Below are 13,474 nucleotides of genomic sequence, written 5' to 3' on the forward strand. Positions count from 1 at the left end.
GTCTACAGTTCACATCTGAGTGCTACTCAACTTTTATTCGCTTTAAAACGTTTTCTTACATCTTATTCTTTTCAATAAGAAATTCAATTTTATCCTGCTCAAGACTAAATAGTGATCACTTCCAATTTCAAATCCTCTGTACACTCTGTTGTACAGAGGGAGAAAACATCACTGTCAACAATAACATAGTCAATGAGACTTTTCTTATTCCTTGCCTCTTCTCTCCATGTGAATTTGTGCACATTTTTATGTTTGAACATGGTGTTAGTAATAGCCATTCCATGTCCTGAGCAGAAATCCAACAGATATTTGCCATTATTATTAGCTTTGCTCTTTTCTCCAAATTTTCCCAAAATATTTTTGAATGTCTGACAATCATTTCCTACTCTGCTATTTAGATCCCCAACAAGGACCAAATTTTTCTTTTTCATTGTGTCAGTTGCTTTTTCTAAAGCGTCAAAAAATTCCTCCACTTCTACCTTAGTAGAACCTTCTATGGGACCATAGGCACAAATAAATCTCATTGTCTAGTTCCCCATTCTCATATTTGCCCACATTACTCTACTTGAGACTGACTGCCATTCAAGAAGATTAGCCTCGTATTTTGTGTTGAATACTATGGCTACTCCTTCATTTCCTTGATTGTCATTGCCTGAATATAACATTTTGTATTTATTGCTCAGAAAGATCTCACCAGTTTTTGTTTTTTTTGTTTCAGTCATTCCTATTATGTCGATCTGGTACTTATCTAATTCCTCAGCTAGCTCCATTTCTTTGCCATTCAGGCTTCTTATGTTGATAGTATTGATCTTTAACTCTGGTGATTTTGAGTTGGGGTTTGTTTTCAGATTTGTTCCAGTAGCTGACTTTTCGTTGTTTCCCCTGGTTCCCTGCCAAAAACAACGGGGATCTTGTTTAACCGGGCAACGCCCCAGCCGGTATGAAATTTTGTCATGTCATACCATCATTTTTTATTATCCAAGTAGTATCCAAGTAGATACCCAACAGGGTGCACCACGAGAAGGTGAGGATTGGACGTTATGTCAGAAGCTGTGGTCGGTTCTCTGCATTCCTTTAAAGGCTATGTGGAGGTCTCCTTTTAGTTATACAGCTTTGACCCTTAAGCAACCCCTCCCTTAAGACTAATACATTTATTCCAGCAATGTTCCAGCACCATTAACCGGTCCCTGTAAGGGTTCTCAGTAAGATCTGCAAAATACTCTTCCACAGCTGCAATCACCTCTTGATCCAAAGAAAAACACTGACCAGCGAGGATGAGTTTTAGTTTTGGGAAGAGATATAAGTCAAAGGGAGCCAAATCTCTGGAATAAGGTAGATGTTCCAACAATTCATACTGCAGATCCCTTAATTTTCACATTACCAAAATACCTTTGTGGGTAGGTGCATTGTCCTGATGAAAGATGATTTTTTTCTTCTGGACCCAGGTCTTTTCTCAAGAATTTTTTCTTCTAGTCTGGTTAAAAGATCGGAATAATATTCCCCAGTTATTGTTTTTACCGTTTCAAGATAATTAGTCAACAAAATGCCTTTAGCTCCCAAAACACCGATGCCATGACCTTCCTTGGACAGAAGCCGGTTGTTGGAGCTGAACAACCGGCTTCTGTCCACTGTTTTGACTGCTTTTTGGATTCTGGTGTGTAATGGTGAATCCAAGTCTCATCCATACTAATAAATCAACGCACAAAATCAGTTTTATTCTTGTTGAAACACTCCAAGTACTGTTCAGAGATTTTCATGCGAGTGCGTTTTTGATCAGCATGGCACCCATCTTGCTCAAAGCTTTTTTATTTGCAATTCTTCATGCAAAATAGATCCTATCTGTTCTTTTGAAATGCTTATAGTATCAGCAATTTCACACACTCGATTCGCCAGTCATCCAATACCATATTGTGCAATGAACAATGATTTCTGGTGTTGTTACACTTTTTGGACGTCCTTCACGTGGATCATCTTCAAGGCTGGTATGGCCACGCTTAAACTTGGCAGTTCATTTCTTAATTGTCGAAAATGAAGGAGAAGAGTGCCCATAAACTTTTATGAACTTCGAATGAATTTCTTTTTGGTGTTAAACCTTCTTTTACAAAGAATTCTATAACTGCATGATACTCAATTTTATCCATTTCAAGGGATACAAACAATCACTTTTGCTTCAGACAGCTGTATAAAAAAACTACTTGATAGAATGACTTGCAATTTCACATGGATGCTTATGACAGATATGCTACCAACTTAGAAAAAAAAATAGTGTTGTCATTTATGGTCAAGGCCGAGAACTTATCAGACCACCCATGTAAATATAGAACCTTCAGATATCTTAGCAAGTTGAGATGTAGTCAGCCTCTTCACCAGTGTACCCAGAAATTATGCTTGTAAACCTTTTCCCACTGGACACTGTAGGACTATTTAACACTGTATGGAAAATACTTTTTTCATATTTCAAGACAAATATTGGGAACAAAATGAAGGATTGCCATGGATTCTCCCCTTTCTCTAACCTTAGCCAACCTATTTATGGAAAATTTTGGAACTAATCTATTAAAAAAAACTTTCAGAAGAAACCAAAAATTTGGTTATGTCAATGATATTTTCATTATTTGGTCAAATAGTGGATGAGTTGATTGCTTTCAAAGATTAACTAAATAACTTACATCCCAATATAAAATTCACTCTTGAACTAGAACAGCACGAATTACTATTCCTTGATATTCTTGTTGAAGTAAATGAAGAATAAAAAGGGTATTCCTTTTTCTTATACAAAACCTACTACAATGGGAAGATTTTTAAATGCTGCTTCACACCACCACCATTACACAAGATAGGCATCCTTGCATTCAATGGTTATGAACCCCAGATGATCAGAAAAAATTTTAATACATCTCCTGCAACTCCCTTACTTAAACAAGATTTCAAGAATGCAATCATGTTGTCTTACATCAAGAATGTCACAAAATGACTGCATTGCTCCCATGAATACAATGTAAAAGTGGCTTTTTTACCTTTACAAAAAATATCAAGATTCCTACATTCACTGAAACCTCCACATCACTCCATGAAAAAACCAGTTGTTTATGAGGTAAGAAGTAGATTCATTGCTCTTGTGGTATTTGTTATATGCCAGACAGGAAGGTTGGGAGAGGTCCGCATGTCTGAACACGTAAAAGATATAGAAAAAAGAGGAGAGCATAAATCAGGCCTGGCATTCCACACAACTACTACAGGCCATTAAGTACTTTGGCAACAATAAAAATTAAGGCTTAATTTTACATTAGGTATAGTCTGCTTTCATCAAAAATTTAATTGCCATGGACCTAGGATATAATGTGCATGATATCACAAAATGCGATAGCAACAACTAGCAATGCTCCAACATGCATACAGTAACAAATTTACTATTTGTATTCTGGTTTTTCAATTATATTTAACAGTTGTGAAGTTGTCAAAACATCTGTTTAATTAATTGTTAATAGGCTTTTGTTGTTAAACTTTTCGTTATCCTTGATGATGTAAGTCTTATGACTTACGAACTTGTCAGGTTTTAATTGTTTTTTTTTTTTTTTTATTAAACTCTTTATTTACATCATGTGGTCTCAATACCAAAAACTACCCATAGAACTGCTAAATCACAGAAACTTACATTTACAACTATGGTCTTACTTCACATCAGCTACAGGAACATTGGTATTGTTTACAGACAAGTCCGATATCAGGTATGCTATGATAACTAGGGACATATTATTGTCCCTTTAATATCCATGAAAGGAACACTTATGAGGGAGGTAGTGTGATGGTTTGGAGAGGCATCTTATTAGATTGATGTATTGACCTGATGTGCTACTGTGCTTTCTAGAGGAACCTGAATGCTGCTACTTATGGAGATTAGCTTTTGGATCCCTATGTTCATCCATATGTGGATCTGATAGAAGAGACATTTATCATACAAGACGACAATACTCATCCTCATTGAATGAAGCTTGTGGACCATGAAGAGACTATCATACATATGGATTGTCCAGCCATGTCTCTTGACTTTAATCCTATCGAGCATGGGTGGGATGCTGTAGGTATACATGTTGCTGCTCTCAACCCCCTCTCCCCAAAATCTTGAGAGATTTAGGAGTGCTTCAGGAGCAATGGTTATTATTACCAGCTGAGTTCCTGGACGGCATTTTAACAATATGAAACATCATTGTGAGCACTATATTGCTCTGAAGGGGTGACCATATTCCTTATTGAAGCACTTTGACAATCTCATTTTGACCTGTTGTTTTTGACAGTTGGCTTCATGTTGCTGAATTAAACTATGTATTTGCAATTTTTGTGTGGGTATTTTTTTCACATCTTATATTATTATTATTATTTGACACCTCCAGGGAGTCCAAAGACTCATCGAGTGAGGGCACCTGCTCTACAGTTCCATCTCCACCACTCAAATCCACCAACACCAACGGCATCTACCGCCATCCACTACTAGTATTTCCACAGACAACAAACATCCATGGCATGATTCGAACCTGCAGCCTCTTGGCTAGAGAGCAAATACACTAACCACTCGGCCAACCAGGCCAGCGGGGTGACTATTGTACTGCTTTTCATTGAATTGTCTAAAAATTCATTATACAGTTTTTGAGTTGCATTTCTGTTTGTTCCTTAATTTATGGAAACCAGTGTAGAAGCATCCAATTGTTTGTGCATTCTTATCTTGTATGTGAATTGTTCAACATGGACAGTTAATTTAAAAAATTCAAAAATATCAATAGCCTCCTGTAATCTATATTGGAGGGGGGAGTAGAAAGCAAAGCAATATAAAAGCTAATCACAGTGTCTGAATTTTTGAGCATGAGACTTTTTGAAGTAGTTCTGAAATGAATAAAGTTTATTATAAAATAGATATTGGTGGGAGGGTGATTCAGCTGTTTGAAGTTTATAAGTGCAGTTGTAAATACCACTACAGGCTGAAATGAGAAGAATATTAAATTTGAATTTTTGAGATGGTCCCCACATATCTGGTGGGGGCCATCTCAAAAATTCAAATACAAAACTCAGTGGTTTTGTATAATAAAGTTTCAACTTATTATTTATTTGTGATCTGATAGGAATAATATGAAAAGGGCTGATTTTAGACTTAAATCTTGTGATAACATTATCATACTTTTTATGAATATGAACATGAATACACTAAAATAAACTTTATGCTTTAGTGTAACACTGGTGTCTTCAGAGCTAACGCAGTGAATGATAATGCTGTTCAAGTAATAATGAAATTAAGTTCACTTCACTCCCATTCTGGAAGGATGGATCTATCTCCATGGGAACAAAGTTGAGGATTTTGGATGCAGTTGTTTTTCCAACAGCAACTTATGGATGCGAGACTTGGAACCTAAAGAAGTCAGATAAGAAATGGATATCTGCTTTTGAGATGTGGTGTTACAGAAGACTGTTGAGGATATCATACACTGAAAGGTGTACAAATGAATGGGTGTTAGAAAAGATTAGTAGAACTTTAAGGCTCCTTAAGGATATTGACAGAAGAAAATTAAAATATTTTGGACACATAGAAAGGACAGAAGGAGGACTTCTCAGAACAGTAATACAAGGTAAAGTTCCTGGAAAAAGAGGCAGGGGTAGACCATCAATGAGATGGATGGATGGTGTGTGTGGAGTGACTGATCTTCAGAGAGTTGAGGCTGCCAGAAGGGCAAACAACAGGACTACATGGCGAGGCCTAGTGTGGAACATCATCGAGCATTGGAGTGACCATAGGGCATCTGTAGATGCCCAGTGAACACAGTTTCACTCTCATTATAGGAAGTTTTTAGAGAATTCAGAAATAGTTTAATGTAGTGAATTTTCTTTACTATATCAAACTATTTCTGTAGCACTGTCATGGCACTTTGGGACAGTTATTTGTTATAGTTAAATTAAAAATGCCAAGAAGTTATATTCTTGTTAAATCCTTTGTTCAAGTGTAAGCAAACAGAGGTTTGAACATGAAGTATTTTTTCAACTAGGCTACTTTGTATATAGAATAATTGTAAATAGAATAATTTAGCATTAATTGCCTTTGCCTATCATAATGCAAAATACATTTCTATCAGGTGTGTATGATGCTATGCATTATGTAAAGGGCCACTATTCAGAACAGTTTTCACCTTTATTGAAATCTCATCAGTGGGAGTCAGACCTGGAAAAGATACCAGGGTTGAATTCATCTGCAAGTCATATATTTCCCATATACATGTAGTAAAAAGGTGAATTTCTAGAACAAATTGGTTATAATGGTTGATGTAAGTTTTTCCACTTGGTTATACTATAAATTAAAGATACCAAGAAATTATATTCTTGGTTTATTCCTTTATCCAAGTGTAAGCAAACAAGTTTGCACCTGAGCTATTTCGAGGACTGGGGCAGTGAAATCATTAGCTTCTTTATATGAGTTGCTCCAGTCCTGAAAATAGTTCAGATGCAAACTTGTTTGCCTTACACTTGGATACTCGTAGACAGGCTTATACGTTGGTTATGCATTTCTAAATCACTTAGGGAATTGAAACAACGTAGATCCGAATATAAATTAAATTATACTTTAATAAATATTTCCGATATTTCGGCAATGTCACATTGCCATTTTCAAAAGGAACTTACAAAAAGGCAGGTGCACACAGGCACTAACAATACAGTAACTGAGAATGAAGATATGAAGCTATCGTTCTCCTAGAAGTCCTGATGGTGCCCTCTGGCGGGCTCAGTAGGCATTCTTGGCCGTTGGGCTGAAGGTCTGCTGATGTATGCCTCCCAAATTTGGGGCAGTCGCATACAACCAAATTTGTTGAGGTTTGGAGAGTTTCTTAGGGCAGAGGCTGATTCCATAAATAATCTTTCGAATTTATATTTGCTCCGGTGTATTACTGTTGCTTTCTTCCACCATATTCTGTGGCGAGTATCCAGAGCATGGTCTGCAAGACCAGAATGGCTATACTTGTAAAACTGGATGTAGTCCTTGTGTTCAGAAATTCTGATATTCGCTGTCCTGCCTGTTTGGCCAAAGTACGACAGTTTACAACTGCAAGGGACCTGGTATACACCAGGTAGGTCTAGGGGAAGTGGTTGGTCTTTGGTAGAGCGGATAAGGGATGCCAATTTTCTGTAAGGCCTGTAACAGGAGGTGAGGTCATGTTTTTTTAAAATTTTGGTAATTTTTTCTGAGGTGCCTCGGATGTAGGGAATGGTGATGGATTTAGAGTAATCTTTTTTGTGGAGGGGGGGGAGGGGGGGCTATGGTTTGTAGGTTTTAATATTTTTTGGATTTTTTTTGGGGGGTAGCCATTGGCTGAGAAAGTGTTGAGGATGTGATTTAGTTCAGTGCTAAGGGCTATGTCATTAGAACAGATTAGTTTAGCCCTGTTGTATAGTGTTTTTACCACTCCATATTGTTGTGAGGGGGGGGAGAATTGTTGGTGGATGTATCTGCCTGTATGGGTGGGTTTTCTGTAAACTGAGAAAACCAAAGTTCCATCAGGCTGGCGGGTGACTAGTGTGCCTAGGAAAGGGAGGCAGTTGTTTTCCTCTTTTTCCAGGGTGAACTTGATTCTGGTGTGTTGGTTGTTTAAGTGTGTAAGGAAGGAGAGGAGTGTTTCAGAGCCATGTGGCCAAATAGCGAACACATCATCAACGTAGCGAAGCCATATGGTTGGTTTTTGTGGGGCAGAGGCTAAGGCTTTTTCCTCAAAGGTCTCCATAAAGAAATTGGCCAAGGGTGGGGAGAGTGGTGAGCCCACGGCTGTCCCCTCTATTTGTTTGTAGAATTTTCCCTGCCAAACGAAATAGCCTGAGTTCATTGTGAACTGAAATAGGGCTGAGATATCGGAAGAAAATTTAGCTTGGATTAGCTCTAAAGTTTCCTTGAGTGGGACATTTGTGAATAAGGAGGAGACGTCGAAGCTGACCATTATGTCAGTATGTTGGAGTGTAAGGTTTTCTATGCTGGCTTTGAAGTGGGCTGAGTTTTTTATGTGTGATGGTGTGTTGCCAGTATAGTTTGTGAGCTCTTTGGCCAAATGTTTAGCTAATTTGTATGTGGGGGAATCAATGCCATCCACTATGGGACGTAATGGCACATTTTCTTTTCATTTGTAAGTTCCTTTTGAAAATGGCAATGTGACGTTGCCGAAATATCGGAAATATTTATTAAAGTATAATTTAATTTATATTCGGATCTACGTTGTTTCAATTCCCTAAGTGATTTAGAAATTACACTTGGATAAAGGATTAAACCAAGAATATAATTTTTTGGTATCTTTAATTTATGACATAACCAAGTAGAAAAACTTACATGAACTATATCTAATCCAGCGTATTTTAATAATAAAGTGTAACACCATTTGGCTACTCATATACGAAATTATGACTACTGCATTACTTCAACCTTAGTATCTCCTTTGGGTCTGGCTCCCACTGATAAGATATCAGTAAAGGTTGAAACTGGTCTGGGTAGTGACCCTTCCCTTAATGTATAGCATTATACATGTCTGCAAGAAGATGTGAAGTCATTAGCTTCTTTATGCGAGTTGTCCAAGTCCTGAAAATAGTTCAGGCACAAACTTGTTTGTTTACACTTGGTATTAAAGGATTAAACCAAGAATACAGTATGATTTCTTGGTATCTTTGATTTATGGTTATAATGGTGTTTGCTGTAGTGTGAGTCAACTGTAAATTATGCTGGAAATGTAAAGTGACATCTCCAAAAATATTTAAAAGTATTAGTTAATTAAAGTTTAAATGATTTTGATTTAAAGAATGTTGGCTGATAAAATGGTTTATCTTTTTTTAATATACTGTTATTTTAACATAATATGTACACCTTTCATGAGGGAAGGGGTAGCTGAAATCCATGTTGTATACTTTTTTCCCTTATATACATGTATCAACTCCACATATAAGGGGTCTCCAGACCCCCCCCCACAGATGAGGGGGGGGGTCTCAAGAAGGGGTAATAATGTTATATTACCATGTATGGTAATATAACATTTCCATTTGTGTACATATGGCATGTTTTGTATTTAGAAAGCATAAATTGTGCCACATTAAATGCTTGTAATTATCCAGGCTACCACCAAAAACTTGATAAAATGGAAAATTTTGCGATTATATGTGGACAAAATAATCATATATATGTATGATTATTTTATCAAAATAAAATCTGGTGGCCAGAGGTTGAACATTTGTGGTTTTATGGTACAGTAATAGTTGTAGAAAGGCTTATACGTTGGTAATACATGACTATTAAATTATTTAAGGAATATTAATTAAAAGAAAATTTAATAAATACTTCCTATATTTCGGCAATGTCACATTGCCATCTTCAATGGGAACATACAAATATGACGTGCACGTCATATTTGTATGCACTACAAAACGCAGGCACTATTGGGAAGCTTGCATCACGAGAACATCAGCCCAACAGCCAAGACAACCCAATATAACCTGCTAGGGCTCTAGAAACAACAGTAGTTTCTCTCTTCTACCTCATTTGCTTTTTGTAGTGCCTGTGTGCACGTGTCATATTTGTATGTTCCCATTGAAGATGGCAATGTGACATTGCCAAAATATAGGAAGTATTTATTAAATTTTCTTTTAATTAATATTCCAGTACAGTAATAATAAAACAGTGATATGTGTAAATTGAATTATTGATCATGTGCAGTATTAAAGCAGTTGTGTGGTAAATTCCAGATTGATATTAGTTCAAGTTATATTCGCTGTTATTATGATTTTCATTTATATCTGAATTAATTTATAGTTATAAACTGTTCTTATTTAAATTCTGATTTTCTTATATTTTTTACAGATGCTTGCTGTCAAATTTAGTGGAAACTTCTTTGTTAATCTTCTTGGTGTTTGGGCAGTAAGTTTAGTATATTATCACCAATAATATTATAACAAAAATATTAAACTCCTGATCTGTATCCTGAAGAGGTATTGTACAGGCAAAAAAAAATAATAATAATAAATTGATGAAAATTTATTGTAGTTTGTCATATAAAAATAGTGCCATAAGTATGTTTTTTTTTTTCTGGAGAGGGATTAAAATGTGCTAAGAGACTACATCTAGTAATGCTAGGGCATCTAAAATAAAATCTCTTAACAGTCTTCCAGGCAAAAATCCTAGTCCTATGACACCACACTTTTATCCAGTTCTTTTAATAACTTATATGTTTCTATTATGTCCCCTCTTATTTTTGCCCATCACCCATTTGCCCTTGCTCACTCACATCTGGATCCTCTCCACAACTTCATCCCCATAGAATCCTGGTGATAAATCTACATGCAGTAATCCAGATGTAACCGTATTAAAGCCTTTTAAAGGGGAACAATAATCTCCTCATAACTGCTTGTGAGCATTTTATAACAGCTATAAAATTTCATACTGTTTTGGCTACCTTTGCAATATGCCCTCTAAACTTTAACTCCCTGACTACAGTCACTCCCAAAACCGCGGTCTCGCCAATTTCCTGCAGTTCAGTTCCATCAGTATAGTATATGTAGCTTGTGATCTCTTCATCCCATGCATGAGCAGTTTAATACAGGATGATCTCTACATCATTTTCATTAACTATTGCTCTTCCCAGCATTGCATCAAACAACTAAATATTTCATTTCGTTTCAAATCATTTCCACTATCATTGATGTACAAATTAAACAGCAGTTAACCAAGTACTGAGCTCTGCAGTATGCCACTGATCACTCTTTGATATCTGTCCATCAGCCACCTCTGATCCTTACACCTGCTTGATATCCATCCCCTATTTGCTCCAATTCTTGCAACAAAGTTCCATATAGAATCCTTTGCAAAGCCAGCAGTATCTTTGAATAGTCATTTTCTTTATCCAACTCAGTTGTCACTTTATTATAAAATGTGAGCAAATTACGATGTCACTGTATAAAAAGTATCATATTCCTGTCAAGCCAGTCCTAAATTCTTTTACTACTTCTTTAATACTGTAACTACCACTCCCAAGATACTGTGATTGGCGTATAATTTGCACTTCTGTCTTGGAGCCTCCTTTATGCAGCAACTATTTTTACTTCTTTGCACTCATTGGCATCCCAGATGATGTTCAACCCACTAGAGGGTGAAGGCCTCCTCATAGCAGGCTGGTTGGGTCCACTTCTCCCATGGGACCCAGTCCATCTTGGGAGAGTTTATCTATACTTGGATGAATGAAGGTGGAAGACAATCACAAACATCTATGCCTATAACACTTTTACTAACCACACTTTTATCCAGTTCTTTTAATAACTTATATGTTTCACAAGAACCCATAGCCTCTTGGCTGGAGAGTAGATACGCTAACCACTTGGCCAACCAGCCCTGCATCTTCCTAGAGCTGAGGCTTAAATTAAATACCTTGGTCAGAGGAGTGCCAGTTCCCTTGCACATTCTCATAACAATAAGATCTTACAATACCCTAAGCACCTCCACTTCATCAATCTTTCTCTCTCACTCTCTTTTCTCATCAATCAGTGTTGCCATCTGGGTGGTACATGCAAAATGAAATAATGAGTGAGTTTGTTGTAATGCTGTTTGCTATAAAGAAAGTTGAATTATACCACACTTCTGGTATATGAATTAAATTAGAAATACTTTATTTGAAATAAATAAAATGAAATAAAAAATAGTCAGTATTGTACTAGTGACACTACTGCTTTTCTTTGTTGTTTTCAGACATTGTATTTCTTCTTTGTTCATATTAGCTTTTCAGCCCTTGGATAATTCCTGTATTGCATTACTTCCAGTATTGTCTTTCATCAGATTCAATTAACTGAACAGACTATTCTCATAAATCACTATAGACAGAAACCAGGAAATTAGGTTCTACAGTGATCTCTCAATTATCTATTGTTCAAATAAACCCTCAGTGAACTATTTCTTGAATGGGTTAGTATCAACCACCAGTATAGTACTGCATATTAAAGCAGATTTAACTAGCAAATTGATTTCCTAACATTGATCAGATAATTGAAGAATTACATATTTTTGGCAACAGATGTGTCAGCAAAGACATTACATTGTATATTCCATCTTCTAGAAACTTTGGCACCTTGCTCTGTTCTTCACCACATTCTTCTGATGATACTCCAGTCTATACTTGCCAATCTTCACTGCAAAGCACTACAACCAGCAGAATTTAAAATTATTCTTTGACAGAAGTTTTTCAGCACAGTGAACACCCATTATTATCATACTTTCTATCAAGAATTATATTAATAAGTTACTTTTATTATTATTATTATTATTTTTTTTTTTATTAAAACAGTTTAAATCTTATCCCTGCCATAATTTAATTTCTTTAACTTTTAGGTTATGACCTAGCAGTTTTCAACCTAGTTTCATCTGCTTGTTTCCTGTTAGATATATGTAGACCAATATCAGTCAAATCTGTTTTCACTTTATACACACACATTACATTAGCAGCATTTGGTTTTTAATTTTGTTGCAGTGATGCACCACCTGTCTATTTCAATGCCACTTAAAATATGCTCTTACATTTTTTTCACCATTCCTTTATTTTGATTTCTTCTGTAGTTACTTCATATTCAAATTGTTCATAATATTTATTGTGTCCTGAAAACGTCATTGATGAGGTGCATCGCTGCAAGTCTTATAAACCATAATTACTGTTCCTTATACTCAAAGTGGTCATTGGCCAAACTAACATGTCAAAAACATATGCTTGAAAAAAATTAAAAGTGTGTTTGGAATCACACACGCCATCACCATTCTTTTGATTTGTACCTGATTCACAGAATAGATACCATAGAATTTCTTATATTTCTCAGCTGACATTCGAAACACTGCCAGTGCAAATTTCCAACTGTACTGTTCCTAATCAACAGGAGTTTCTATTAATGTGCAATGGTTGTATTGATAGCGGCAGGATTATCTTTATGATATCTTTTATTTCCTGCTTTTATGGTTAATAGTGATAATAATATGGAAATATTATCCGACCTATATTGGAATATGCTTCGCCCATCTGGATGCAAACATCACAAACCAGTTTAGACAAGCTTATAAAAATTCAGAAAAATGCAGCTAGAATCATATGTGGACTAAGGTATAAAACTCCTGGAAAATAGCAAAATTCGAATCCAACCTTGTACCTTTAAAAATTAGGTGGCAAGAAAATCTTACTAAATTTGTAGAAAAAAGAGCCAACCTTGCACATCATAGAACAAGTGAACTTTTTCAAAAAGTGGCAACCAATAAACAGAATAAAGAAAAAATCAACAATGCATGAAATCATCATCATCAAATTCCTGACATGTACTCTCAAAGAGTGTATAGGATACGATAGTACTACATGAAAAATTTACATCATTACAAACTTCCTATCTATAATTTTCCTTCAAATCAGTCTGTTTCTTGTCAAGACTCCAACATTATCAGATCTTATAT

General features: G+C 35.9%; 1 protein-coding gene across 1 annotated transcript in view; it reads left to right on the forward strand.

Annotated features, from left to right (window-relative positions):
- Sec61alpha (SEC61 translocon subunit alpha) overlaps positions 1–13,474 on the forward strand; it is a 151,639-nt gene that overhangs the window by 88,733 nt on the left and 49,432 nt on the right. The window contains exon 9 of the mRNA XM_090410578.1: positions 9,863–9,919. Coding sequence (XP_090266704.1) covers positions 9,863–9,919 — 57 coding nt within the window. The remainder of the gene's footprint in view (positions 1–9,862; positions 9,920–13,474) is intronic.

The sequence above is a fragment of the Typopeltis vanoorti genome, chromosome 20 (genome assembly GCF_054136105.1).
Source record: "Typopeltis vanoorti isolate ZY-2024b chromosome 20, IOZ_Tvanoo_1.0, whole genome shotgun sequence".
Lineage (NCBI taxonomy): Eukaryota > Metazoa > Arthropoda > Arachnida > Uropygi > Thelyphonidae > Typopeltis > Typopeltis vanoorti.